This window comes from Marmota monax, unplaced genomic scaffold (assembly GCF_021218885.2).
Source record: "Marmota monax isolate L192 unplaced genomic scaffold, Marmota_monax_Labrador192_F-V1.1 WCK01_AAM20220418_F8-fsc00756, whole genome shotgun sequence".
Lineage (NCBI taxonomy): Eukaryota > Metazoa > Chordata > Mammalia > Rodentia > Sciuridae > Marmota > Marmota monax.
The window spans coordinates 53568-81398 of NW_026693021.1; the positions used below are offsets into that span (position 1 = coordinate 53568).

Below are 27831 nucleotides of genomic sequence, written 5' to 3' on the forward strand. Positions count from 1 at the left end.
TTCTCCCCTTCTGCCTGTTGTGCTCCTTGCTGCAGTGAGTTGAGAGGCCACCACCGCCAGCAAAGCTGGCCCATCTCAGATGTAGTATTTCTTGTTCCCTCTTCAAAGCTCTTGAATTTCTGTGTCTCTATGATTATTTTACTGTCCAGTGCTGAATTTCAGTGAATTTCCTCTGTCACCCACCTCGCGTGAAGCAACACCCCGATGCTAGAATCTGCAACTTGAGCAGATGGGAGGCATCCTTCTCCTCTGAGGCACAGGCCTCCGACGCTCCTTCTTGTGGTCTTGAGCTTGCGTCCTTAGCACTTGCTGAGACTCCTCCAGGCTTGTTTGAGCAGCCCTTGGCCAGAACTGGAGCAAATTCACCTGGGTACTTTTGCCTCAGTGGGCTTCCCCTTTTGATCTTACTCCATGATTTGGTAGCTGTCTCTGATTCCAGATCTGCTTTCCGCAGGAATACTAACAGAGAAAATTTGCAATAATCCACTATTTGGATGACAGTCGAAGATTTAAAATTAAGGCCTCCACCAGTAAGTGTACCATCAGTGTGATTATTTCAAAAGTAACCTGAGTATCACTTTATCTATTTTGGGAAAACATGTGAGAACTACTTACAATTTTGCTGATTATTAAGGATTTTCATTTGATAAATAAACAATGCAAAACAATAATGAAAGAAATCAAACAATATCTAAATTAATGGAAAGCTGGCCATCCCAACATCAAAATCCCTGCATGCTGTTTTGCTGATGCTAACAGTTTTCACAGAGAAGCAGAACTCCGGAATAACAAGCAGGACACTGAGGAAGAACAAAGTTGAAGGACTGACCACTAGATTTCAAGACTCACTCTATAGCTGCATTAATCAGACAGCATGGTGTTGGTGTAAGAATAGATACACCAATCAATGGAACACAAAAGGTAATCCAAAAATAGACAAACCTAGTCAACTGATCTATGAAAAAAAGTGCAAAGGCAATTCACTAAAAAAAGTAAAGTCTGTTCAATAAGTGGTGCTGAAAAAGCTGGTATCCCTATTTCCATATTACAGGTACAGTCCAAGGGGCAATGGTGGCCAATTCTGTGTGAGTGAGGGCTGACCAAATGAGCAGGGGAATTTTCAGAACAAGGACATTACCCTCTGTGATACTCTCAAAGCAATAACACTATGCAAAGTGCATAGAACTGTACACTATAAAGAATAGACTTTAGTATATTCAAATATTTTAAAGTCATTTTCTCCAGTGGGGGCATGGAGGAAAGTTCTAAACACTCCAAGAATTTCTTTGATTTACAGAAGGATTGCCCCCCATACTTTCTTCACAAATTGAAAATGTAGTAAATAGAAACTGTGTTGAATAACCTACCCCACTGGGCATCCTAGCTGAGCATCACAGCCCGCTGTAGGGTGCTTGCTGTCTCCCAGGTGACTGCTGTTAGGCACAGACCTAGAACAGGGCTGGGCCACCGCACCACAATGGTGACCACCCCTAGGGCTTTAGGCTCTAGACTTCCGGGTTTTTCTTCCTGCCTAGGAAGGGGGCCTGCCAAAGGGGCATCACCAGTTCAGGGGCATCCACTAGGAACTGACAATAGACACACCAATCATAACCACACACACTTTCTGTGGGTGTGATATAAGCCCCCCAAACCACACTGCTGCTGCTGCTGATGCCTCGCCCCTGCTGTAGCCTGTGCTGAATAAACTGGACGACCACTGTGCTTTCTGATTGAGTGGCCAGGGTCGCGGCCAGGGTCTTCAGGAGTCTTTCAACTGCAAAGTTGACGGGGTCTGCGTCACTGCCACGGTCCAGCCTGACCAGAGACATCCTGCTGCATATCTGCCTGAAGAAAGATCACAATTCAAAATCACAGCATGGTTATCACATTCACAAGACTGATAAAGTCAGAAAACCCAATGTCAACCATGATAAGTTAGAGATGGTCTGTATAGGAGCACTGACATTGAACAATTAAGTAAATCGATGGAGATGGGAGTTTTGTTTTAGGAATGTAGTGGGAGAATTGTCTAATGATGCAAGAGGTCAGGGGAAAGTTTCTGGGGTCAGTATGAATTCACACACTGCTCATATATGTACAGAAATTGACACGTGCAATCATTTCTGTGTATGCTTATATAGCAATTTAATGCATTTAACATTTTATACATATTAGCACAACAATTGAATGAAAAAATTTTATGTAGTTGGCTAAGAAATCAAAATTTCACTGAAGTAGTCAGCTACCGCTGGACAGGAGCAGGAGCCAGCATACAGCTGCCAGTGATATTGTCGAAGGTAGAATCCCACTGTATTGAGAAAACTATTTTCCATCAGTTTCTTCCTCACATATGGTTTTCAATGTTTTTTTTTTTTCTGGAGGAATTTCAATAAGTCTATGCTTTCTTATTTAAGAAAACTTACAAATATCAGACACCAGTGATTCTTGACAAAGCTCTGGAACAAAATATCAATTTCTTGTGGGGAAAGGCAGAGCTTCTCATCTCTGCTTTTGTCTTTTGGGGTCTGTAAATTCTATTCTTCCACAATGTCTAACCTGGTAGAAGGAAAAAGATGAGAGTGCAAAGGATCTGCAGTAAACCTTAGGTCTGCCACTCCTAGGCCATGAGACATGTTTTGTTCCTTGTGTGCCCTCAAATGCACAGAAGTACACAGAGTTGACACCTGCAAGGTCTGGGCCAGGGTTTCTGCTTTGTGAAATGATGACAAGTATCCAATAATTGGTCATAAAATGCTACTCCATTCATGATATTTTCAGTGTGGCCAACAATAACTTATTAGCCTACAGTGTTATGATTGATTATTCTTTACTCCTTGAGTTAATCTGAAACATGCAATCCAAATCACTTGCTTATCTGCAGCTCTAATTCTTGGTGATTTAATTGTTGCACAGCTTGCCCAATGAACTGCTGCTTTGTAATTAAGAAAATTGTTGTTTTGGATTCCTCCTTCTAAGTCCATGCATTCATACCTACTGCTAGACCAAATGCCCTTGTCCCTCCCTCCCCACCGCTCAGAGAACACTCTCCATGGGTCAACTTTAAAGCCCTTTAAATTGCTCATGGCTGAAACATCTAGCTGTTTAGAAAAATCCATTTCTTCTCCTTCTTGGACACACTGCATTCCTTCCTCTTACAGTTCCATGCAGGGCATGACTGAATGCTGCGTAATATGAGCAGGAGGTCTAGACAGCCCATATGAACCTACCACACCACTACATGTTGTCATTTCTCATTCAACCACTGGACACAGTGGTATGCAGGCCCCCAATATTGTTAGAGCCATGCTGGGAAGAGGGCTGGATCCACATGTCACTCTGACAGATAACTGTCTACCAAGAAGGGCACAAGCTTGCAGTTGAGCCGTATGAAAGTATGCATCAGTTTTTTGCAAACTATTGACATATCTTAGCTACTATACTCTGATTCTAAGTAAAACTAATAATTTGAAAACTAAATTTCTCAACCTGATTTTCATCTTGTGGGAAAATGTGCATCTTCCTCAGGATGAGTCAGCCTCTCTTCTATAGTGTGTTGCAAGAAATCTGGTCAAACCCAGCAAAGGAAGCACAAACAATGTTTTGTTCTCTGTTTACCTCTTTGTCTGCCCAACACACCGCACGTTCATGGAGAGCAGAGTATGCATTCACTTATTTTCACATCTAACAACTTATGGTTTCTTCTCTAAGGACTGTTTGGTCATAAGATTAATTGATACCTGTTGAATGAATAAATAAATGGTGAATGAAGTGAGGTCCTGTGTTTAATTTTGACATTTATTTTATGTTTTTCCCAACCTGTCAACCCAGGGAACCTATCCATTCTCCATCCTCTGAGGCTAATCACAAATGCTGCCTGGCATTTGAACCTCACAAGGTCTTGACCTTGACCTCCCTGCTTATAGTACACAGTCCACATCTTCCTGTGGCAATTGTCTTCTTGTGTTGTTTATTTGCATCTGTGTCCCTCCCAGCAGATGGTGAGATAGGAATTGACTAGTTTGTGGTTCAACAGATGAAGGAAGAGCTGAGCACGCTTCACCAGACTGAAGACCAGGAAGGACAATTGGTGGAAACCAGAGCAGTGGACCCTTACTGAGAGCACTCTCCTGCTCCCTCAGAGCCAGGCCTGTCTGTTTATAGTCACAAATGGGAATGGCCATAGGTCAGCAGGAAAGAATCCTGATGATGGAGGGACTTGGCGGAGAAGAAAAACAGTGGTGCACAGGGAAAAATGCAATAGCACAGGATGGTGGTTCCCAGTGTGTCCTGGGATCAGCAGCCTCGTCTGTACCAGGGAACTTGTGAAATACACAACTAGTCAGGCTCCAACCTAGTTAAAGAGACCCTCTGGGGAAAGAGCCCCAAGTCATTGGATTGGTCAGTGCTTCTGGCATATGATGATATTTGAGAGCATCTAGCAAGGGGAGGAGACCTGCCAGCCTGGAAGCAAGGCAGCCCCGGAGCACCCTGGGGGCCAGCTCCCTGAGAGAGCCAGGCCCTGCCTGTGCACATCACCCACTAGCTTCGTCCTGGCAGAGGTGACTTCACCTCTTTTTGCCAGTATATGTAATTCAGGGGTCTGGAAACAATTTTCTTAGTTGTCATTGTAGTTCCAAAATTCTAAAATGGTACAAGTTATTATTACCTAAAAGAATGTTCTTCCCAAGAAGCATTGCAAAAGTCTAAAATATTGCTATTTCTCAGATAATCTAACCTGAGCATGTTTTAACACCTTTCCCTGCATCAGAGGACCTCTTGGATGTCTGCATGTGGGAGAAGGGCCCATGCTACAGGAGGTGCCATGCCTGGCTTCCCTCTCCACTTCTGAGGAAGTCAGGATTTCATGGCCTCTTCAGTCCCTGAGTTCTGCACGAAGAGAGGAACACATCTTTGGTGGCTTTGCCTTGGTTTATCCATCTTCAACATGTGGTTGGAAATGTAACTGCTAAGTGTTGGAGAATCATATTGTGGACACATTGAACACTAGAAAATCAAAATCCTTAGGTGGATAAATCCAAGCTTATTTACAGACATTTCCAGATATTAGACTACATTCATATTCTAGGACTGCATAACACTGTACCATAAGTAAAACAGCAAAATATAACACAAAGATCATTTCCCCATAGTCCTGGGATGTGGAAGAGGAGATCAAGGTGCGGGCAGGGTTGGTCCTCCCAGGCTGTCTTCAGCTTGCCAGTGTCATCTTCCCCCTGCATCCACAAGACACCAGTCAGGTTGAATCAGGGCCCATCCTGATGGCATCGCTTTAACTTAATCACATCTTTAAAGGCCCTACCTCACCGACAGTCGCATTCTGAGGTGCATGATATTAGGACTCCTGCTTCTGAATTGGGGGTGGACACAACTCACCTTCTAATTTGACATTAACAACATGACCACAGATTCTCAAGCAGCATTTGGAAGAAGCCTGGTTATCCTTCAAGGTGAAAAGGTAAGAACCTTAATGAGACCAAAGAAAGGATAAAAAGGATACTTTGTCTACATACATTTGGACCACACTTTATAACAGGCACATTGTTTCTTTTCCTAAGTAAGTTATTATCATTTATTACCTGAAGAGTCAAACATAAAATATATATTATATTATGGTATAAAATGTTATCATAAAAAGGGCTTAAGCACCTGGATTACATGCAACTCTAGTAAGTTTAATACCCAACTCCATCTCTTACCCCTTAAATAATAAAAGAACTCAAATCTCCATCATGAATGGGAAGCCACTCTCATAAAAATCTAAAGTGCCCAAAACACACATACTCACTGTAAGCAAAAATAACCAAAACTGTTTCAGCACCATAATTAAAGTACTAATAACCAGGATGGGAGCAGACTTCATGGATCAGCTCTGCCTTCTATTCAGCAGTGGAGTCAGGCACTGGAGGGCACACTTTCTGGGTAGGAAATGGCACTGATTACAGGGGAGGTATGAGTTTATATAGTTACATGGGGAGGTGTCTTAGTCCTTGAACACTTTAACAGGACCTGAGCAAGAGGTTAAGAACATCTGGAGCTTGTTTTCCTTGGGCACGGTTTTTAATTAAGCAGTGTTTCTATAGGGCAGGGAAGGAGGGTTTAGGATTCAGAGCCTAGTGCTCATTTGACCTAATAGGGCCATTGTATTGACCTGGGGACAAGATTGATGTGTAATTTCATTGTCACTGGAAGAGAATTTAGTTGGGAAAGGATCCCTCTTCCCAGGGACTGCTCTCTGGGATTGATGGTTATCTCCCTTCCAGGGCTTGTTCTGTCACTGGGAGATGATTGATTGGAAGGATCAAAGTTTTGGCTTCTCTCTCCCTCCCTCCTCCCAGGTCACACACTGTCTTGGGGGTTTGTCAATTTCATAGCCTTCACTCACTCACCCACCATAGTGGGTGATGAACTGATAACAGTACACATCAAACGTCATTTGAAAAAGCATCAATTAATTTATAAATCATACTTAATTATTCTCTCATTGGTTGCCAAATTTTTGAATAAATAGGAGCTTACACCAATCAAATGAATCCCTTATTCTGCTGTATGTTGATACATATAAAAACATGATAACAGAGCATCACACAAACACAGATGGAAGAGCAACTGTCTCCAGGATAAGACATTTCTTAAGGGTTAAAATTCTAAAATGAGTGTTACTCTGATAGTATTGATATTATTATCATTGTTAGAGCTGTGACATCTCTGTGAGTTCTCTGGGATGAGCAGGCCTTGCTGCTGCTTGTGTGTTATCAGGGAAGATCTCCATTAAGTGACATTTGTGGCAGCCTTGCTCATCCTGATTTTGTTCTGTTTTCTCTTTACCAAGAACTGATTAGCTAGGAAATTCAATAAGTTCTACAATGTAGACTGTATTTGGGGAGGTTAGATTCATCCATCAACTTGGGCAGCCTGTGGAGCCAGGGTGTTGGAGCACATGTTAGATTATGCCTTGATGTGAAGGTATTTATTCATAGGATTAGCACCCTCAGTCACTTGATTTGGAGTAATTCAGATTATCCTACAGAATGTGGTAGCCCTCATCCCTTCAATTGACATTCTTAAGAGTACCAGCTGAGGTTTCCCCAGGAAGAAAACATTCTTCCACAATTAGCACCACAAAGATTCTGCCTAACTCAAGACTGCAGTAACTCTTCCCTGCTGTCTTGAACATGCATATCAGACTTGGCAGCTCCAGGCATGGGTTCATTCTTTGAAAATCTCTCTCTCTCCTCATATACATGATAGATAGCTGATAGATAAATGAATACATAGATACTTAGATATATAGTCAGATAGACAGATTCAACCCTTCATGAATACTAAAATCTGTGGATTCTCAAGAGTCCCCCTGTACAGTGGTGTAGTCTTTCCACATTGCCTAAGCACATCCTCCCCTGAATTACTTCTAATGCTAAATGAAATATAAATCCTATGTAAATAGTTGAAAACTGTCTTGTTTAGTAAATAATAACATTAAAAAGTCTCTATGTGTTTCGTAAAGATGTAATTAAAAAATACTTTCCATCTGCTATATCTATATCTATATATCTATATATCTATATATCTATCTATATATATATATATATATATATATATATATATATATATATTAGACATAGCTGGACACAATTACTTAATTTTGTTTATTTATTTTTATGTGGTGCTGCTGAGGATTGATGCTAGGTGAGTGCTTTACTGCTGAGCTACAACCCCCAGCCCCTGCATCTGCTTTTCGTTGAATCCATGCATAGGATCCCCAGATACAGAGGCCACCTACACAATATAGATCCTATTGGTTCCATTTCTCTAGATAACTTTAATACATCTTTTAAAAGGATTTTCATTGTTCTTTCCCTGTTACTTTCATAAGTATAACATTTATACAGTACTACTTGTTTCAAGCATTGCTTGTAGGATTAATTAACTACACTCATTGTGCTGATTTCTGCTGCTGCTTCCTGGAGCCTATTACCGTACCTCAGTGTCAGCTCCCTGAGCAATATTCCCACTCAACTACTCCAGAGAGCCACATGGGATTTGGATTTGTCATATAATGCATCTATTCAATCACATCCTCAGACTTGAAGAGAAACAGTTGAGTAGCGTTACTGCATACAGCAAGAGAGGAGCCTTCTATTTCATGGCTAGACCATGCATGTTACATTAAGATCTTCCTAGAGTTTCTGCTATATTTTCCTCCAGAAAAAATTACTCTCTCATGTGAAAGACATTGCACAGATATGTCACCCCTGGATTTGGCCAAAGTGTAGAAATGCAGAGGTGGCACTGTGTTCAGATTCTCGGCACTATTATTTTCTCTCCTGTTTTCTTTCCCTACTGATTCTCCCAGCGCCAACCACTGTCGTCTCTAAGCCACCTGCTCCCTGGTCTTTGTTCCTAGCCCTCCCTCATCACAGACTCTGTCCCTGTGCACATGCTCCTCTGACAGGCACCTTTGCTGTGCCTTCTACCTGAGCTTTAACTCCATCCTGGGCCAGCCAGTGCTATCTGCAATGCTCTGTGACAAACATCATGCATGTCATTTCTGTCAGTGCTCTGGAAGGTTCCTCCAGCACCCTCCTTCTACATGCTAGTGCAATAGGCCTCAAAAAGCCCAGCAACACCCCTCCGGATTCTCCCTTCCTCCCTGCTCACATGTCTCCCCAGAGCTGAGTGCTGAGGATGGCTTTTTAAATCAACATGTGCATCAGAGAAGTTCAGTTAAGCATCAGAAAAGTCCTTCCAAGCTCATGTAGCCATCACTGCTCATTTACCCATTAGTGTTAGCAGTCGTTGGTATTTCAGTGTCATAGGAAGTAGCCCCATCCACCATGGTCACAGAATCACAAGCTTCCTTTGCATGACTGTGGTAGACCAGAAGTTAAGATGGTCCTGCTAAGGCTTGGATCTGAACTATTCCCCCAAAGCTCATGCTTTGACAACACAATCTCCAATGTAGCAAGGTTCCCAGTTGGTCTTTTAGGCAGTGATCATAGCTATAACCTCATCAGTGGATTGATCCACTTGATGGATTAGTAATTTGAGTGGACTGATGAGTTGTAACTGTAGGCAAGTGGGCATGGCTGGAGGAAGTAGGCCCCTGGGGATGTGTCTTTGGAGACTCCCTCTCCTCCCTGCTCCTTGCCCTCTCTTTCTCTTGGTTTCCGGCTGCCATGTCCTGTGCTGCTTGTCTGCACCAGGCCCTTCAGCTGTGGTGTTCTGCCTCAGGCCCACAGTAATGGAATTACCCAACCACCAACTGAAACCTTTGAAACTATGATCCCCCAAATAAGATTTTGCTCCCCTGAGTTGTTAATGTCAAGAGTTCTCATCACAGTGATGAAGGCTGACTAGCAGGTCCCATGACTTTGCCCTGTTATTATTCCTGTGGTTGTTTTCCTTAATATTGAATAAAAAAAGAGAGAAGATTTGGGTGGCCTCCTTTTCTAGTCACATAAGCTTTGGAGGGACAAACCGGAAGTCAGCAACATGTGAGTTCTCAATGGTGCCCACTACCGTCTTCCTCTGCATCAGTGTAGTCAATCAAGGGAACATATTTGGGGGAAAAAGTGTTGACCACGTGTAGATTCTATTTCTTGCAGATGTTCTCCAGAAGACAGTTTGACAACTGCATCATTTAAATTGTGATATGCATCACTTAAATTGTGCTAGGTGTTATAGTCATCTAGAGATGGCTCAAAACACACAGAAAGATGGGCTAGATATGTGTGAATATTATGCCATTTTATACAAGGGTCTTGAGGAAAAGAGGACTTCATTCAAGAACCTCAAGGGACTGAAATCTGTCCAGAAACTGAAAGAATGTGGAAGTGGAGTCCACCCGCAGAGCCCATGCGCAGGGTATACCAAGGCCCCAGTGGAAGCCCAGCCAGACCCAGCATGGGTCCCAGCTAGACTGTGCTGCAGTCTAGCTGGGCACAAATAACCGAGCTGCCACAAAGCACTTGTATGTTCAAACAGGAAACTTTATTGCCCTATTCGCAGGAGCCACCCTGTTGCCGGACAGTAGGAGTCTATATACAACTCAATACACAGCCTGTCCCAATCCAGCATCATCTAGTCACAGCAATTATAACTTAATTATCATCATCTTAATGGCTCGCTGGTGTCACCTCTTAACCACTCCTTCTGGCGCCATCCCTACTAGGCTGTGGCTTTCAGCAAGACCACCAGGACTTCTGCTCTGTAGAAGGGGCAGCTAATACACAGGTGTTGCTTCAGCCACAGCTGCTCATGGCAGCAGCAGTAGAAACTGTTAAAAGTGTTTTTCAAATAATCTGCCTGTATTGATAGCAGCATTTGCAGTGATTAGAATTTGACTCAATCTCATAGTATGCTAATGTTTATTGCTCCTATGTAGCTGGGAAATGAACAATTTATGAGATAATTGGGACATAGATCACACTCAAATATTGGTCTTAATGTTCTCAATGAGGCTTTCATTCTCCAAATAGTACATAAAAATAATAATATGCCTTTATTCTATTAATTTTAATTTTAAAATCATAGTTAAATTGATACGTTTTTGCATACAGCTCTCTAGATTCTCAACATATGTAAGATTTTGTCACCACCATAACCACGAGGATACAATTCCACGTCCCCTGGAGTCCCTATGCTACCCTGCACCGTGGATCCTTCACCTACCCTGCACCCTGGGGACCACCCATCTGCTGTCCCTCTCCCTGCAGGATGCTCCCTGGACTCTGGGTTGTGCTCGGTCCTGAAGAATGCATCATGATGAATATCAGCAAGCCTCTGGAAAGAGCCAGGTGACAAAGGTTCTGGCCCCAGGGACTGGATGCTCTTCATCACCACTCACCTGTGCCGTGTGATGGTTGGACAGGTGTGGACAGTGCTTAGGCTGGTGGACGTGATTGTGTTCTAATTCATTTTTATGTACAGAAGCAGTGGTCGGATCCACAGCCCGTAATTAGCTTATCGACCATCTAAACTACATATTCTGTGTAAAGTCCTCATATTCAGAGATAGAATAAACTTCTTTATAGTAATGCTAGAAAAATATCTGACAATAGCACTATAGATTTTCCTCAAAAATGCAACTGTAATACTAAATTGTTCTAAAACATTGCTGAGCAGGCCACTGAGGGATATTTTTGTCTTTAATGCATTTCTGTACTAAGAGGGCAGGAACTTGCTTTCTATGTGCATATTGGGAGTCTTTACTCAGGTCAAAGCATTATTTTCATAGAAGTGCTTCCGTGCAGTTTCCTCCTCAGTCTGCTCCTCCAACTCTCATGGGAATGGCAGTATGTATTCTTTCCTGACTTCCATTTTCACATCGTCCACCATCCCAGAAGCATGTTCACAGTAAAGGTTTGCAGAAACTTAGGGTTAGAGCAGAAACTTCCCTATTGAATTTTGTCAGATGCCTTTTCTGCTTCTGATCCATGACCTTGCATTTTTCTTCTTTAGATTATTGACATGGACTGCAGCCCTTGTATATTAATGTTGAAACAGAATACATAGCTAGAATACATTCCATTTAGTGATGATGTTGATTAGTGTGCATTTAGTCCCCTAATTTAGTCATCAATGTTCCTGCTATCTTCCTGTTACTTCTTCATGGTTTAATCCCCCTGCACAATAGAAGAATGTGTTTCATGGTGCATGATGTGCTCTCTTTGCATGGCTGCTCCATGTGCTTCAGGAGAACACATGCTGTGCCATGGTTGGATGTCAATACCATCCTGTTGACTGATACAGCCCTGAGTTCAACTGCATCTTTGCTAATTTCCTGCTTGCATCTCTGTTATAATTCCAGGGTACAAAGTCTCCAAGTATAGCTCTAGATGTGTGTTTCTCCTGGTGGCTTTATCTGGGTTTGCCTGTGTACTATGATGCTCTACTTTTGGAGCACACACACTATGAACTGTTCTATATTCTGGAAACATTGACTTTTTTTATTATGTGATGTTCTTCTTGATGCCTGACAAATTCTTTTGTTCTGAAGATTGCTTTGTCTGACATCAATATTGCTACCTCTACTTTTTTTGATAAATGTTATATATATATATATATATATATATATATATATATATATATAGATAGATAGATAGATGTATATATACACACATATATATTTCACTTCTTTAATTCTCTTTGTCTTCATATAAAGTGGGTTTGTTGTTGACAGTGTGGAGTTCATTCTTGTAACTACTGCTACTGTATTTAATCACTCTGATAGTCTCTGCCTTTTAGTTGGATTATATAGACTATTCATATTTATAATGATTACTGATGAAATTGAATTTATATTTAACATGTCAGTAAATATTTTCTGAGCATTTTACATTCTATGAAGCTAGTATCACCCTGATACCAAAACCACCAGAGACACATCAAGGAAAGAAAACTCCAGACCAATATCCCTGATGAACATAGATGCAAAATTTCTCAATAAAATTCTGGCAAATTGCATAAGAAAACATATTAAAAAGATAGTGTACCATGATCAAGTGGGGTTTATCCTAGGGATGCAAGTTTGGTTTCAATAAATGGAAATCAATAAACTTAATTCATCATATGAATAGACTTATAGACAAGAATCATATTATTATCTCAATAGATGCAGAAAAAGTATTTGACAAAATACAGCACTCCTTCATCTTCAAAACACTAGAAAAACTAGGAATAGCAGGAACATATATTAACATTGTAGAAGCTACATATATTAAACCCAATGCTAACATCATAAATGTAAAAAAGTGAAAGCTTTCTCTCCAAAAAGTGGAACAAGACAAAAATGCCCTATTTCACCATTTTTATTTAACATAGTTCTTGAAACTCTAACCTGAGCAATTAGACAGAAGAAAGAAATTGAAGGGATACAAATAGGAAAAGAAGAATTCAGACTATCACTATTTGCTGACGACATGATTCTATATTTGGAAGATACAAAAAATTTCACCAGAAAATTCTAGAACTACTAAATTAATTCATCAAAGTAGCAGGATATAAAATAAACACCCACAAATCAAATGCATCCCCATATATTAGTGGTGAATCCACTGAAAGAGAAATTAGGAAAACTACCCAATTCACAATAGCCTCAAAAGAAAAAATAAAATATTGGGAATCAATCTGTAGAGGTAATAGACCTCTACAACAGAAACTGCAAAACACTAAAGAAAGAAATAGAAGAAGACCTTAGAACATGAAAAGCTCTCTCATGCTCTTGGATAGGCATAATTAACATTGGCAAAATGGCCATACTACCAAAAGCATTATACAGATTTAATGCAATTCCTATTAAAATTCCATTGACATTCTTCATAGAACTAGAAAAAGCAATCATGAAATTCACTTGGAAAAATAAGAGCCCCAGAATAGATAAAAAGTAATCTTAACAAGAAAAGTGAAGAAGGAAACATCATAATACTAGACGTTAAATTATACTACAGAGTAACAATAATGGCACGGTATTGGCACCAAAACAGACATGCAGGCCAGTGTACAGAATAGAAAACACAGAGACAAACCCATATAACTACAGTTATCTCACAATAGGCAAAGGGGCCATAAACATACAGTGGAGATAACTAGGAAAACTGAAAATCCAAATGTAGCAAAATGAAATTTAATCCCTATCTCCCATCCTGCACAAAATTCAACTACATGTTGATCAAAGACTCAGGCACTAGAACAGAGACCCTGTGCCTAACAGAAGAAAAAGGAGGCCCAAATCTTCATCATGTAGGCTTAGGAACTGACTTCCTTAACCAAATTCCTAAAATGCAAGAAGTATAATCAAGAATCCATAAATAGGATTGAATCAAACTAAAAAGCTTCCTCAGAGCAAAAGAAACAATCGATAACATAAAGAGAGAGCCTATAGAATGGGAAAAAATCTTTACCACCTCAGACAGAGCATTAACCTTCAGGATATATAAAGAACTCAAAAAACTTACCACCGAAAAAACAAATAACCCAATTGATAAATGGGCTAAGGAACTGAACAGACACTTCACAGAAGAAGAAATACAATAGATAAAAAAATATATAAAAGAATGTTCAAAATCTCTAGATATTAGCAACATGCAAACAAAAACAACACTGAGATTTCATCTCACTCCATTCAGAATGGCAATTATCAAAAATACAAGCAATAATAAGTGTTGGTGCAGATAGGTGAAAAAAGGTACACTCATACATTAATGGTGGGACTGAAAATTGGTACAACCAACATGGAAAGCAGTATGGAGAGTCCTCAGAAGACTTGGAATGGAATTACCATTTGATCCTGTTATCGCACTCCTCAGTTTATTCCCAAAGGACTAAGCCACATCAATGTTTATAGCAGTTCAATTCATAATAGTTATGTTATACTACCAACCTAGGTGCCCTTCAACAGTTGAATGGATAAACAAAATGTTGTACATATACACAATGGAATATCACTAAGCTTTAAAAAAGGATAAAATTATGACACTTTGTTAGAGTCTGTAAACAAGTCAGGATGGCACCTAGCAAATGTTAGAGTCTGTAAACAAGTCTGGATGGCGCCTGGCAAAATGCCAGGGGGAGTGGTTTGTGAAATAACACCAGCAAGCCATTAAGTGTGGAGATTCCTTATTGGTTGACTGCTGTATCTAGTTTATGCTAATTAGATAAGCTGTGTGGAATGTATAAATACTGCTCCTGTCCTGCAATAAACGGCTCCTACTCCTGCTGTATCAATCGACACAAGTCGTTCGTCACCCCCCATTATTTTGCTCAGCCAGCTGGGCTGCGGCAACACTTTCCGGTAAATGGATGCAGCTGGAGAATATCATGTTAAGGAAAATAAGCCAATTAGAAAGAAATGAAGGTCAAATGTTTTCTCTGATATGTTTATGCTAATACAAAATAAGAGGGAGGGCTAGGGAAGAATAGTGGTACTTTGGATTAGACAGAGGGAAGTGAAAGAAGAGGAGGGGGGTAATAAAAATAGTAGAATGAACTGGATTTTATTACCCTATGTGCATGTATGATTACACAACCCGTGTAACTAGACATCATGTACAAACAGAAGAATGAGAAGTTATACTCCATTTATGTATGATGTGTCAAAATGCATTCTATTGTCATGTGTTGCTTATTTAAAATAAATTCTAAAAAACTAAATAAATTTCTAAAAAAAGGAAAACTAGATAAAATTTATAACATTGGAAACAATTTTGAAATGTCAGTTGTCCAATTTGCCATAAAACTAATACAACTGATCGAATAGATCAATTCAGAGACTGAAATGGAAAACTGGGTTGATGATATTGATGATAGACCTATCAATGATGAGATACCCTTGGAAGTCAGATCAATTTCAGGGATTAGGATGGACACCTAAAGTGCCCTAGAATGATGGAGGACAGAAAACAATTGAAGGGCACAGAGAGCGTTTTCTTAGCTGGGAGAATGCCTAAGAGGCACTAGAAGCCTTTGCAGTGTAGGCACCATTTGTATGAGTGGTGTGGTTTTCAGAGAAAGTAGAAAAGCCTTCTACCTCAACAGGCTTATAAAATAAAGTGAACAACAGCGGGGGGTGGGGGGTGGGGGCGGGGGGGCTGTCCTCTTTTCGTTTGGAATCAGGCTCATTGCTTTTTTGTATTTATCCAAACGCAAAGTGCTTCGGTCTTTGGAATAGTTTTGATTGCCACGGGATTTAAATATCAGAATTCTTTCAGCAAATATCTCCTGGAAATTGAGAAATAGTAAGCATAAACTCTCTCCAGGGGTAGACCAGGAAGGAGTCTTGTCGCGACCCCTTGCCCGCAAGGAAGACGCAACTCAGGAATCTTCTTTCAGCAGTTTATTCAGGCCCTTGATATTTCTTCTTCTTCCTCTCGGATGCCCCTCCCAGCCTTAATAAAGCATCCCAAGCCCCAATGCAAAGCTGCCACGTGGAGCTTTCTCCCAGGGTGGTGAAAAATCATGTGCCAACTTTCCTAGATAAGGAGTTGTTTGTCACAGACCACAGCGGAGCCAGCGTCATCTTGTAATGGCGACCATAGTCTGCAGAAACGGCAGAAGCGGCTCACCACAGTTCCCCCTTTCTGTTTTCTTAAAACAATACAGGCGAGAGTAGAGGTCCTATCCCACTGTGCAGAAGTGGCTGCATAGTATGGCTCAGTCCTAAGGAGGGCCCTTCCCCAGATCTGAGGCCATATCAGCCGACGCCTTTTTTCGTGGGGCGGGGCGTGGACGCGTCTAACCCGCATGCAATAGGACATGCTCTCCTTGAGGTCCTCGTCAAGGATCACTCAAGTGCAGTGCCTTGCCTCGCATCCTGTATTGTGACGATGGTGGACGAAGGGGGATAGCTGAGGCTGAACTGTGGCTGTTTATAATGACAAACAAGTTGACAGCACCCTGAAAGAAAGGCACGGACTTTAAGACGATAGAAAAGCACTAGTGTGGAAACCCATCTGCGTGCAATGGCAGTAAGACTGGCAGAGTGCAAGGGCTTTCCAACACTAAGAGAATAACAAGGAAAGTCATGTCGATCCCAGTGCAATGTTATAATAACTTGGGGTGTAACGACCATGACAAAGGTTTACTGTTTAAGATGTGCAAGCCAGACTTGAGGTGAGTTGCCATTTTCTAAAGCTGCAAGAGCTTGTATGATCATAGCCTTTTCTTGTGCATGGCGAGTTTTAAGGCCACAGAGAAGCCACAAACAAAGTACAACACCGAAGCAACACATTGCACCAAAAATGCCCACTCCCACCCATTCCTTAAAAAAGGAAAAGGCAGAGGATAGCCAACTGGTGAATTGACCCAAAGTCACTGGATTGACATGGGTGCTATTCAGAACAGCAATCTGAGTTAGTTGAGACTGGATCAAGTTTTCTGCTTCCATGGACCAGGTTCCGGATAGATACTCCCCGATGATGCGGGAGGCATTTCTGGAATCATAAAATCTGACAGAGGTTATACATAAATGTGCACGTTGATCAATACAACCCAAATGTACTAGATCAGACAATTCCTCAACTTGAGCTTGAAGTAGATCTATCCTTTGATTAGCAGCCAGAATCCCAGATAAAATGTGTTGATTAATTCTACTTTGAGATTCAAGTATGGTGGATGTTTGTTGAATAACCTGATTAATAGTGGCAGCAGTTTGTACCTGGCTGGCCATGGCTACTCCAGCTATAACTGCTGCAGCAGCAGATACCGCCACAGCTGTCACTATAGCTGCCGTAATTCCAAAATCTCTACGGGCTCTAATCAGTTCAACAATAGGAAATGACTCTGGATCTGCAGTAACCGGGATTGGGACAAAAGTTGGAATTTTCATAACCATTGCCGTAGTCCAGGAGCCATTCCAACACTCAGACAAATAACAGGTAATATTAGAACAATTAAGCATCCCCTGTAATGTAACATTAGCCAAAAGAAACAGGAACGGAGATTGGAGGTGGACTGCTGTGGAGGGTAATATAGCATAAAACAATTGTGAATTGTGTGAAGTAATTTTAAGTCTCCTACCTCGCTCCGAGTCTTGGGTACTGCCAGAAACATTAAACAGCCAACTTTGGACTCCTAATATTTCCCTGGGGAAACACAAGCGCGGACTAGACTAGCCCAATCTGAGGGAGTCATGTAAAATCTAGTAAGTCCCTCCACCTGAGTGAGAGTGAAAGCGGCATCTATGCCATAAGTGCGGACAGATTCTGCCAAGGTTTTAATTAGCTTAAAGTCTAAAGGCTCATGATATCTTTCCCTGTTATTGTCCTGAAATACAGGGTATGCAAGTCCCATATCTGTATTAACTGTCCTCCAAACTTGTGCATGAAAAGATCTCCCGGAACCTTGGCTCCCCCCCACATATGGAGGTGGGGCAATCGGCACCATATCTTCTTCTAGATATTCTACCTCCTCCTCCTCAGAGTTTTGTTGACCCATGTTAACTCCCTTCCCCTTCTTACAGTAGGCCTGCATGCCCTGTGTCTCCTTTTTCTTCTTTTTCATTTTTATCTTATGTAGTTGTTGTAACAATATATCAAGGTCCTCAGAACTCTCTGAGTCGCTTGTGTTCTCAGGCGTTTTTAATTCGGTCAAGTCTGGGTAGAGCCTTCTCCTATTTTTATCTTCAGGCTCTTTTGCCTTCTCACTACTGTTACTTTTAATACTCTCTGCCACTTCACTACATGATCCTTCAGATTTTTCCTCATGCAGCTGCTCAAGAATAGCTTGACCCTCACTCACAGCTTCCTGGCATTTACCATCTGTTATACATCCTCTAACTAACTTCCAAAGTGGTATAATGCCACCCTGCAAGGTACCTTGCTCATGAGCGAAATCTAGATCTTTCCCTAATTTGTCCCAGCTGGGAACCGTAAGACTCCCTGAAAAAGCAAACCAAGGAGCCGCTATATCAGCTTCTCTTAAAAACATCTGCAAAGTACTCTGCTTTATCTTAAGTCCTTTTGAATGTAACAACCCATCTAGGGCCAACAAAATTGGGCTTGGAGAAGCAACGCCCATAATGTTTTTAGAGCTATAAAGAAAGTGAAAGTACAAAAGTCCCCGCTCTCTTCCTTTTACAGGGGAGCGTCCCTGTCGTCACAACAACAAAAGAAGCACAAAAAACAAAAGTGAAAATACACAGTGCAGCTGCAATAAAATGTAATGCTCTCTCTTTCTTTACAGAGGAGCTGCCCCGCTTTGGTCGTGGATCCCACTTACCTGGGATTAACCCCGCTTTGGTCGCGGATCCCACTTACCTGGGACTAACCGGTGCACCACCCCTGACTGCTGAAAGTTCTGGTTCCCGGGTTTCGGCACCACTTGTCGCGACCCCTTACCCGCAAGGAAGACGCAACTCAGGAATCTTCTTTCAGCAGTTTATTCAGGCCCTTGATATTTCTTCTTCTTCTCTCTCGGATGCCCCTCCCAGCCTTAATAAAGCATCCCAAGCCCCAATGCAAAGCTGCCGCGTGGAGCTTTCTCCCAGGGTGGTGAAAAATCATGTGCCAACTTTCCTAGATAAGGAGTTGTTTGTCACAGACCACAGCGGAGCCAGCGCCATCTTGTAATGGCGACCATAGTCTGCAGAAACGGCAGAAGCGGCTCACCACAGAGTCTCCTCATCTGAGAGCAAAGACAGCTCTCGGTGCTGGTGGATGGCAGCCTTGGCTGCTGGAACTCAGTCGGCTGCCCAGACTTTCCCAGCACCTAGAAAGTCTTCCAAATTTCCATTTTTAGGCCAAGTAAAATGAGCACTATGCTATAGTTCAGCTTTTTAAAAAGAGGAATGATGTTATGCTAGAGTTGCTTTAAAAATGGGCGAAAATGGAAACATATCTAGAACTTGTTAACTTTCAATAATTTTGTAAAAGTAGGTAAAATGCTTCTATAAGCAGGATGTATATTTGCAAAATCATTTGTTGATGATAGTTTTACAAATATAAATATATGTAACCTGTATCTGAGAAATATTTTCATGTATTTATTGTTTAAAATGATTTCATTTAAAAATTGTCAGCATTTTAATGTATTTAATGTAGACTGTGACTTTTTAAGTAATGTATATTTTTATTTTGCTCTCGAGGAATTTTTAACAATACTCCATAGTGTATTTTAATCATTCTGTCCTAAGGACTGTAAAATGACTTGAAAATTAACCACCTGAACATTGGGTTTCAAAGTGAGAGAAAGCTGGGTGACGCTCTGATTATCAAGCAGGCAGACTGCAGAGCTGGCCCCTTGGGTCAATGGGGATGGGACTGCAGCAGTTTCCCTCCTTATGGACTTTGTCCCTGCTGGACCTCCAGGAGGCCTAGGAGGCTCCACTTCCTTCTTTGTTGAAGAGGGTGTAATAAAGGGCAATCTAATTTTACAAAAGTCACCTATAACACTTCACCTGAACGTATCCATTTTCTAAAGCTCTTATTTCCTTATACAGAAGGAGGGCATGTCCTGGCACATCCTGATCACCAGACTCCTAAAAACTGTACTGAAATGGCAAGCCCCTGGGTCATCATGGGGTGAAAACAAAGTACCAATGTCCCAGTGAGCTCTCTGCCTCCTCTTAATCCTGCCTGGTCAGCCTGATGCCATCCATGTGATAGAGCCATGTGGCTCTCTACAGGATGTTCAGAAGACTCAAGTCTCCCAGGAGAACAGAACCACTTCTTACAGCCCTAAGGTGGAACCCAGTGCATCTGTCTCCTTATCTTTTGTGATCAAGATGGAAAAGTACACCTTCACCAAGTCAATGGTCGAATGCCGTGAACCCTCCCTGAGAAGATGCCACGTAGACATGTCAGCCACCGTGAGAGCTGCTGCTGATTCAGCTGGCAGGTGTCTGCGCCTGTTCTTCAGGGTCTACCTGGTTTCAGCAGGGACCAGGTTGATGAGTTACAAGGAGATGTGGTGGGGACCACCTTTGCATCCTTGGAGTCCTTGAGATCATCCTCACCATCTCCGAGATGCAGTTTGGGTTTTGATTTACTATCAGGCCAGGGGAGTGACCAGCTAAGGCAAGTCTGTTAAGCTAAGGTGAGGGCACTGATTGGGAAAACCTTGGCCCCTGACACACACATGGGAGTATCTGCCTTTAAAGATTGCCACTTTGATTTTTTTTTTTCAATTAAGTCCCAAGTTTGGCCTTTGGCCTTTAGTGATAAGTTCTTCATTTAGTGTCACTTGCTCAGTTTTTCTTTACCCCTCTGTAGGTACAAGACTTAATAAAGTACAAACTTTATTAACTTTATAAAGTACAACACTTATTAAAGACCAAAAAAGTACAAAACTAAAGAACTAACACCAGAGTGCTTCATTGTGAGTGCAGCCCCTCCTAACATCACACAGCCAGTGGATCACTCCTTCTCATTCCCTGTGAAATTGCTCTCCTTCCTCTCCCTGGGCCGCACATTGTACTCACCATGCACAGTTGACATTAATTTGGGAAATGGGCCTGTTACTTGATAGATCAGTTAAGGACAAGAAAAGTACATATAATATTTCACCCGAATGTTTCCATTTTCTAAAGCTCTTATTTCCTTATGCAGACAAATACAAGTCTTAAACTGTTGTGATCTTCCTTCTCTGAAAAAAATTATTCTAGCAATCTTCCTAAGTGGTAAATGACCTCAACTTTGGTTTTAAAAAGCCCTTAGTTCTCCTCACTTTTGAAGATACAGAATTTTTGTTTAAAAATTTAAAAGTTTAAAAACAATTATGCATTGCTTCATGACAGGGCCATGTTCTGACAAATGTGTCCTCGGGGGCTCTTTGCCTCTGTGTGAACATTGTGCGTGGTGCACACACTAGGTGGTGGCCGGCCACCATTGAGGTGATGGGATGTATGGGACCACTGTCTCATCCGTCCTTGACCAAAGCACCAGCATGCAGGCACACCTCTCTTCTGCATGGCTTCTAAGACTTCTATAACTCTTCCTCTTCTTCTTCTGCAAGATTTTCTTCTTTTCCTGGGTGCTTTGAAGATCACACCTTTCCTGGACATTGAAAACAACATATGCAGGTGTTTTGTTTATGTGGTTTTGCTATTGACCTTCCTTTGTCTTCTCTGACCTGTATGTACAGGATTCAGTGTCTGTCTTTTATTGAAGAAAGTATTCTCCTAACCAATCACTGTGTCCACTCCTGATTTCTAGTTATGTGACTCTCTGTTATGTGACACCTTTCAAATTGTCCTACTCCCCTTAGGAGCACCAGGCAGGGCAGGTGGGGTGAAGTGGGGCATTTCCCTTCTCCAGGGCATGAGGGCTCTGTGAAATAGCAATTCAGCATATGCTCAGTGCCCCCCACCCCTGCCAGAGGCCGGAGGCCGTTTCCCTGCTCCTCAGGCCTGGAGCAGCTCCTGGAAGTAAGCTTGGAGACTCTGGGTCCCTCCATGGGTGGCGGGAGTGTCCATCTCAGCTGTCGCCCCACAGCCCCAGCTCTGGGACAGGTGCCCCTGCCAGTTGCAGGCTGCAGCTTTGGAGTCTGCTCCCCTGCTTTCCTTCTGTGTTCTGTGTCTGTCTGTCCAGCTTCAGGGAGGTGGGCAGACCCCAGTTCTCTCATGAATCCCAGAAGAGTTCGTGTTGAGTTCGTTCGGCGTTTTTCTTGTTGTGAGAATGCAGCTGGTGACTCATGCCCTTGACCTGCTAGAGCAGAAGCTACGAGGCTTTTAATATGTTTTCAAGTATAATTTAAGGTGAAATTGATACCTTTCATTTCCTGAAAACATTATGCCACTCAAAAACTCTTTGATGAAATTTCTTTTAAAATTATTTGTCTGTTTTTTAAGTCAGGCCATTTGTTTTCTTATTATTGATTTTGGAGACTTTTACATATTCTGTATAAGTCTGCCATGAAATGTTAAGAATCACAAGTAGATATTTTTGCCTGGGGTTTTTTTCCTTTTATTCTCTTAACAGTGTTGTTGGAAGAGCACAGGATTCTGTTTTGGGTGCCATCTCTAAGACAAACTGGCCAATGTCAAAGTTTCAACTGTTTTCTCCTATGTTTTCCTCTGGGATATTTACAGTATTAAGTTATACATTTTCAAGAATAATCTACTTGAATGAAGATTTTTATGTGGTACAGAGCACTGAAGTTCATTTTTATATGGATGTTCAGCTCTTGTGGTAGAAAACCAGCATCTCTTATCCACTACCCTGCTTTGTAACCTTGTCAAATTGTACTTTCTGTTCTCTTTCTAGACTTTCTCTCCTGTTCCTCTGGCCCACATTGTGTCCACATGCCCACCACATGGATGTAAGGTAACATCAGAGTAGGTCTTGAGACCAGGTCATGTCAGACCTTCTGCCTTGTCCTTTTCCAAAGCTCTCTGACTGCTCTAGCTCTTCAGCATCTCCATGGGATTTTTAGAAGCAGTTAGTCAATTTTCACATGAACTGACAGTTTTGTTTGAAATTACATTAATTTAGATCAGGTTTGGAAAAACTCATTTTGTAATTTTATTCAGTCTTCTGAATTTTCCCAAGCATTATTTTATGGTTTTCAGTGAAAAAAAAAAATATCTTTTGAAATACTTCGATTCATGATATCTTTTCCCATTTTTCACTATTTGGGGAAAATATACACAACATAAAATTGACCACCAGGTTACTTTTAAGGGTACAGTTCTGTGGTGTGAAATGTAATGATCTTCCATTCTGTGGCCCTGAGGCTCTGGGCCGATAAATACATGTAGCTCCCACTCCCTTCTTCTAGTCTCTGGCCACCACCATCAACTCCTAATACTTCATCTTAAAGTATAAGTTTTTAATGGTATTCTAAGTGATACTGCTTTTGAATTTCCATTTCTGATTGTAATTGCTAGCCCTTAGAATTGGTAATTATGTTTTCTGAAAGCTCAATTGATATGTTTCTGCATTTAGACTTGACTCTTCCTAAAATCAGAAACTGCTTTTCTGAGCCCTCTATTCAAAGTGTCAATCAGGAGTGTGAATGAATGGGTGAAGGTTGATTTGAACTTCTCTGCCTGGCATTTTCTTATACCCTGCACCTGGGAAAGTTAGGAACTTCCTTTTGTTTACTCCTCATTGGGTGTCATAGGAAGCATCGTCCCTTGGTTTATCTGCCTCATCCATTTATAGTCTGCAGTAACTTTATTAGCGGTCTTAAAGTTATTGTCAAGACAAAATGAGTTTCCAATACTCTAATTACTACAAAGTTTAGAGAGGAAAAACATTTAAAAGCAATTTAACTGTTATGTCACAATTTATATTAAAATCTGTATTCACAATATTTGTAGAAAAACATTGAGTCTACTCACAGAAAACACCCAGCCTGAATTTCTGATGGGTCAATCACAGCAAAAGACGGGTGTGGGGTATCTGGGATACCTTGAGGCATGATAAAGTCAGGACTGCTCTTAAAGTGGTGCCAGCAGGGTGGAAGGAATGAAGGAAACTCCTGGATACAGCTTCCAATAGCAACAACGGAAGAGTGTGAGCCACAAATTAAATGCCAAAATACCGATTCTAAGTTCACAAAATGAAGTTAGCCACACATCCTGGATACAGGTAAGTGATTTAGTCATTTCAAAGAATGCATTCTTTAGAATTAAGTAAACAGAAAATACTGCTGGAATAGCATGCAGATAGTTGTTGCAAGAAAGAGCCACTGGTGGCTGTTGACATGGGGAGGCAAAAGTCAGGAAAATAGCAACATGCTTGCAGGATCTCCAGGTGCTTTCTCCAAGATACGTATCAGTTGTAAAAGAAAAAAACAATAACTTCACAGTAGAGAAACCCAGGAACCATATCACCTTAGCCAAGGGTCCACTTTGCTTCCCAATCACAAGTCATGCTCAAACCGTGCACCTGAAGATCTCACAGCAGGAAGCCTGCTGCGTGGGTCTGGTCACCACCCAACAGAGCCACTGGCAAACACAGAAGGTCAGTGAAGCTCTGTGCATGCTAGGCACAGCTCACCAGTACTGGTAACAAGGTAGGGACCAGGAAAGACCCATCTCCCAAGCCCGGACACCCATGAGGGGAAAAAGAAAGAAGGAAGGGAGGTGGGTCATGAAGACAGAGGAGGGGATGTGACTTTTAAGGACAGTGTGGGATCCCGAAGTGGATCCTGGGACTGAAAAAGTGGGTTAGTGGAAAAGTGGAAGGACCTGTGGGAATGTCAACAGTGTGCCTGTGTGGTTTGCCGTGGGGTCCTGTGGCTATTTCAGAAGCCTGTCAGTGCAAGCAAGGCCAGGGTATCTGTGAACTCTGCTGTATTTCCAATAATTTCCTCTCAGTTTAAACTTATTTGAAAAGAGAAGCTAAAATTAGAGTTAATGATAAATGTGAGTTTTAAATAAACCAGGTCAGTTCTTGTTTGAAAGATATTCCAATAATAACATTTTATTTTTTGTTTCATAAAAATTATTTTTGTTCTGGCAGTCCTTAATTAATTTGAGGGAATTGAATCCAAGGGCATGCTACCACTGAGCTGCATCCCAGCCCTTTTATTTTATCTTGAGACGGGGTCTAGCTTAATTGCTCAGGCAAGCTGGAACGTGCGATCCTCCTGCCTCAACCTCCAAGTTGCTGAAATGACAGGAGTACACCATCACACCTGGAAATAAATCTCATTTCCAAAAGAAGCATCAGCATCAAAACTCTTCTGTAAGATGAATTGCATCTTACAGTAGATCTCAGTACGCGCCTTCCCACTTTTGCAATTAAATGGGAATTTTAACTTACAACATCACACACTTCAGTTATTAGTGTCTTCTTTTTCACCCAGAAAAATCTATCTATCTGTTTCACCATGGGGGGGGGTAAAACACTGCATCCCCTAATCCAGTTCATTACACTGGTTAGTGGAGTATGGGATTAACAGGGGGATTGAAACCCAGGCAGCACCACATCCCGTCTTCCCACTTAGTTGTATTCATACATGGTAGAACTCCACAAATTCTCAGGAAGACCATTATGACCAGCTTCTTGTGTCAGCCAGGCTATTTTTCTCTGCAAAAGGGAAGGAGAATATTTTTATCATCACAGAGAATGTCAAAAAGCCCAAACAATGCCTTGAATAAACAGCTATTTCTTTGAATTTATTGGTCCCTTGGTGTCCAGAAGTGATTACAGAAGAGTCCTGAGAAGCCCCAGGAAAGGCAGAGGACTTGTGGGCTTACAGCACCACAGAGCTTGGCACACTTAACACAGGTATGTCAGAGCCAAAAATAAAGAAATGTTAATGTATCAATGATGCTGATGCTGTTTAGAAAGACGATGTGTATTTCTCAAGGCATTTTAAGCAAAAAAGAACATATGGAAGCAAACAGCAGGAAAAATAAAAATAAAATGAGAACAAGGCTGGAGTCCCTCTGCCAGTGTGGAATCCTCCCAGTGTCTCAAGGCATCCGCGGGGATGTGCATACTCCGCACACTCCCTCTCACAAACACAGGGCCTCACACGGTATTCAAAAGTCGCGTAGCAAATGCAGATGCAGAAACGTGTCTTCAGCCTGCTGAATATTCACAGTGTACCTAATAACACGTTGCTGAGTAGCAATAAAGGGTTCTCTCCTACTTTGCTTGGAATATGACCCTATCAGTCACCTTTCTTTCCCCCTTAAATATTGCCCTTGGTCTCGGTTCCATCCTGTGAGCTTTTGACTCTGCTCAGGGTCTCCACCTGGCCCTCACCTGCCCCTGCTCTCCCAGCCGATCCTCTCCCTTCTCACGGAGAATAGTCAGCACATCCTGTGCATCCCCACACCTCCCCTCTGCCCGTCCTCCTCCTGGTTCTGTGCTTGCTGTCTTAGGGGCAACGTCCAGGTTTGACACTGCCTGGCTCCCTGTAGACGTCACCACTATGAACCAGCCTGTGCTCTAACCAATCCTTCTGACTCCTGAAATCGACCCTCTTCCATCAGTCATTAAATAATGGGGCCCTTCACAGCTCCATCCAAACTCCACTTCTAATTGCAGTCTATAATCTTCCTCCTGGCAAATACATCAGTACCCTTGGCTGCAATTATCAGCTAGATGCCAAACCTTCCCGGAGTGTTCATTTACTAATTCATGGATCATGCACTGAGTGCTTAATGTGCCACAGACAATGTTCTAGATGTCAGAAAAGCAAATGGAATGTGATCCTAGCCCTCACCTAACATCTGAAATTCCTCTGCTTACCTGCAGGCCCATATACCACCAGCCATCTTCATATTTCCACTAGAATATCTCACAATAGCTCGCACCGAGTCTAGTGACGTCTCACACTGACATGTTTGATTCTTCCCAGCCACAAACATCATCACTTCTTTCCTAGAGCAGTCCCAGCCTCCTACCCTTGTATCTCTGAATGCACTCCTGCCATTGCTCACGAGGTGCTCCTGAGCTTGTCCCCACCTCCCTGCCTTGACCCTGAATCTCTCCCTAAAGGCGCCTGAGCAGGCCACACAACAACTGGTTGAGTAGAAACCTTAACAACCGTAAGCTTTCTAAAGAAGCCTCCAAGCTGTCAGTCAGCACTCCCTGTACCACCCTCACACGTACCCTAAAATACATTTAAGTACCCTCCTTCATGCCAGTCAGCACCGTGGGGGTTGTACTTTCCTGTGGATGTTGTGATGATGATGATGATCTGACAGATGGCTCTCTTGTCTTCTGATACCTCAGTTTTATGACAGCGAGTCTCATGTCACCTACATTTTCAAATTCCATCCTAGTTGATTGTGGAAGCTGAGGAGATCATTGATGCTTGAAAAAAAAAGGTAAATATGTAGCCAAATGCAGTGATTCTCCTTCTCAATTTGAAGCCATGTCTCTAGACTGGTTAATAGCTAGAAGATGAGAGAGCCCTTCAGACCCCTGGGTGTCTGTAATGAACATGATAACTGTGTTCAAGGTCACATTTCATTGCTGGTACCATCCCTGACTATCTCTTGGCTCTGTGTCTACACTTCAGTGACCTGCGTGTGAAACTGGAGGTGGATGAAATCACCTTTCTTCTGTGGTCAGCAGCAGGGCCCTGGGGAGGGGGCTCTGCAGGTGGAAGAAGCCACCTGCTGCGCTTCTGCTGTGGACGGTACATAGTGGCCCTCATCTTCTGGTGGCCATTCCTTGCACACACTTTAGACTTCCTCTGGTGATGTGAGTTTCTTGCCTTTGGCTGTCTTGCTGCCAGTCTGGTCCTGCCTGCTCTCCATAGAGGATTCCTGGTTGTCCAGCCGAGCCCATTGTCCAGTTAACCAGCACTCCGGAAGAGGCATCCCACTCCCCAGCCCTGCCAGACAGCTCACGCCAAGTAAGGGGAGACCAATAAGGGCTGTGTGGACCATCCAAGGGTACCCAAAAG

At 42.1% G+C, this 27831-nt stretch overlaps 1 protein-coding gene across 1 annotated transcript; it reads right to left on the reverse strand.

Moving 5' to 3' along the window:
- Positions 1–16872: 16872 nt before the first annotated feature.
- On the reverse strand, positions 16873–18549 carry LOC131424493 (endogenous retrovirus group K member 113 Gag polyprotein-like). Its single transcript, XM_058582292.1, has 2 exons — positions 17536–18549; positions 16873–16964 (listed from the first exon to the last, which is right to left on the reverse strand). Exon 1 carries the CDS (start codon positions 18532–18534, stop codon positions 17590–17592), a length of 945 nt encoding a protein of 314 aa, XP_058438275.1. The 5' UTR covers positions 18535–18549; the 3' UTR covers positions 16873–16964; positions 17536–17589.
- Between the last annotated feature and the right edge of the window lie 9282 nt (positions 18550–27831).

What these genes read in the sequence shown, in the direction of transcription:
- LOC131424493 (XM_058582292.1), bottom strand. Translation starts at nt 18,534, where the DNA reads ATGGGCGTTGCTTCTCCAAGCCCAATTTTGTTGGCCCTAGATGGGTTG.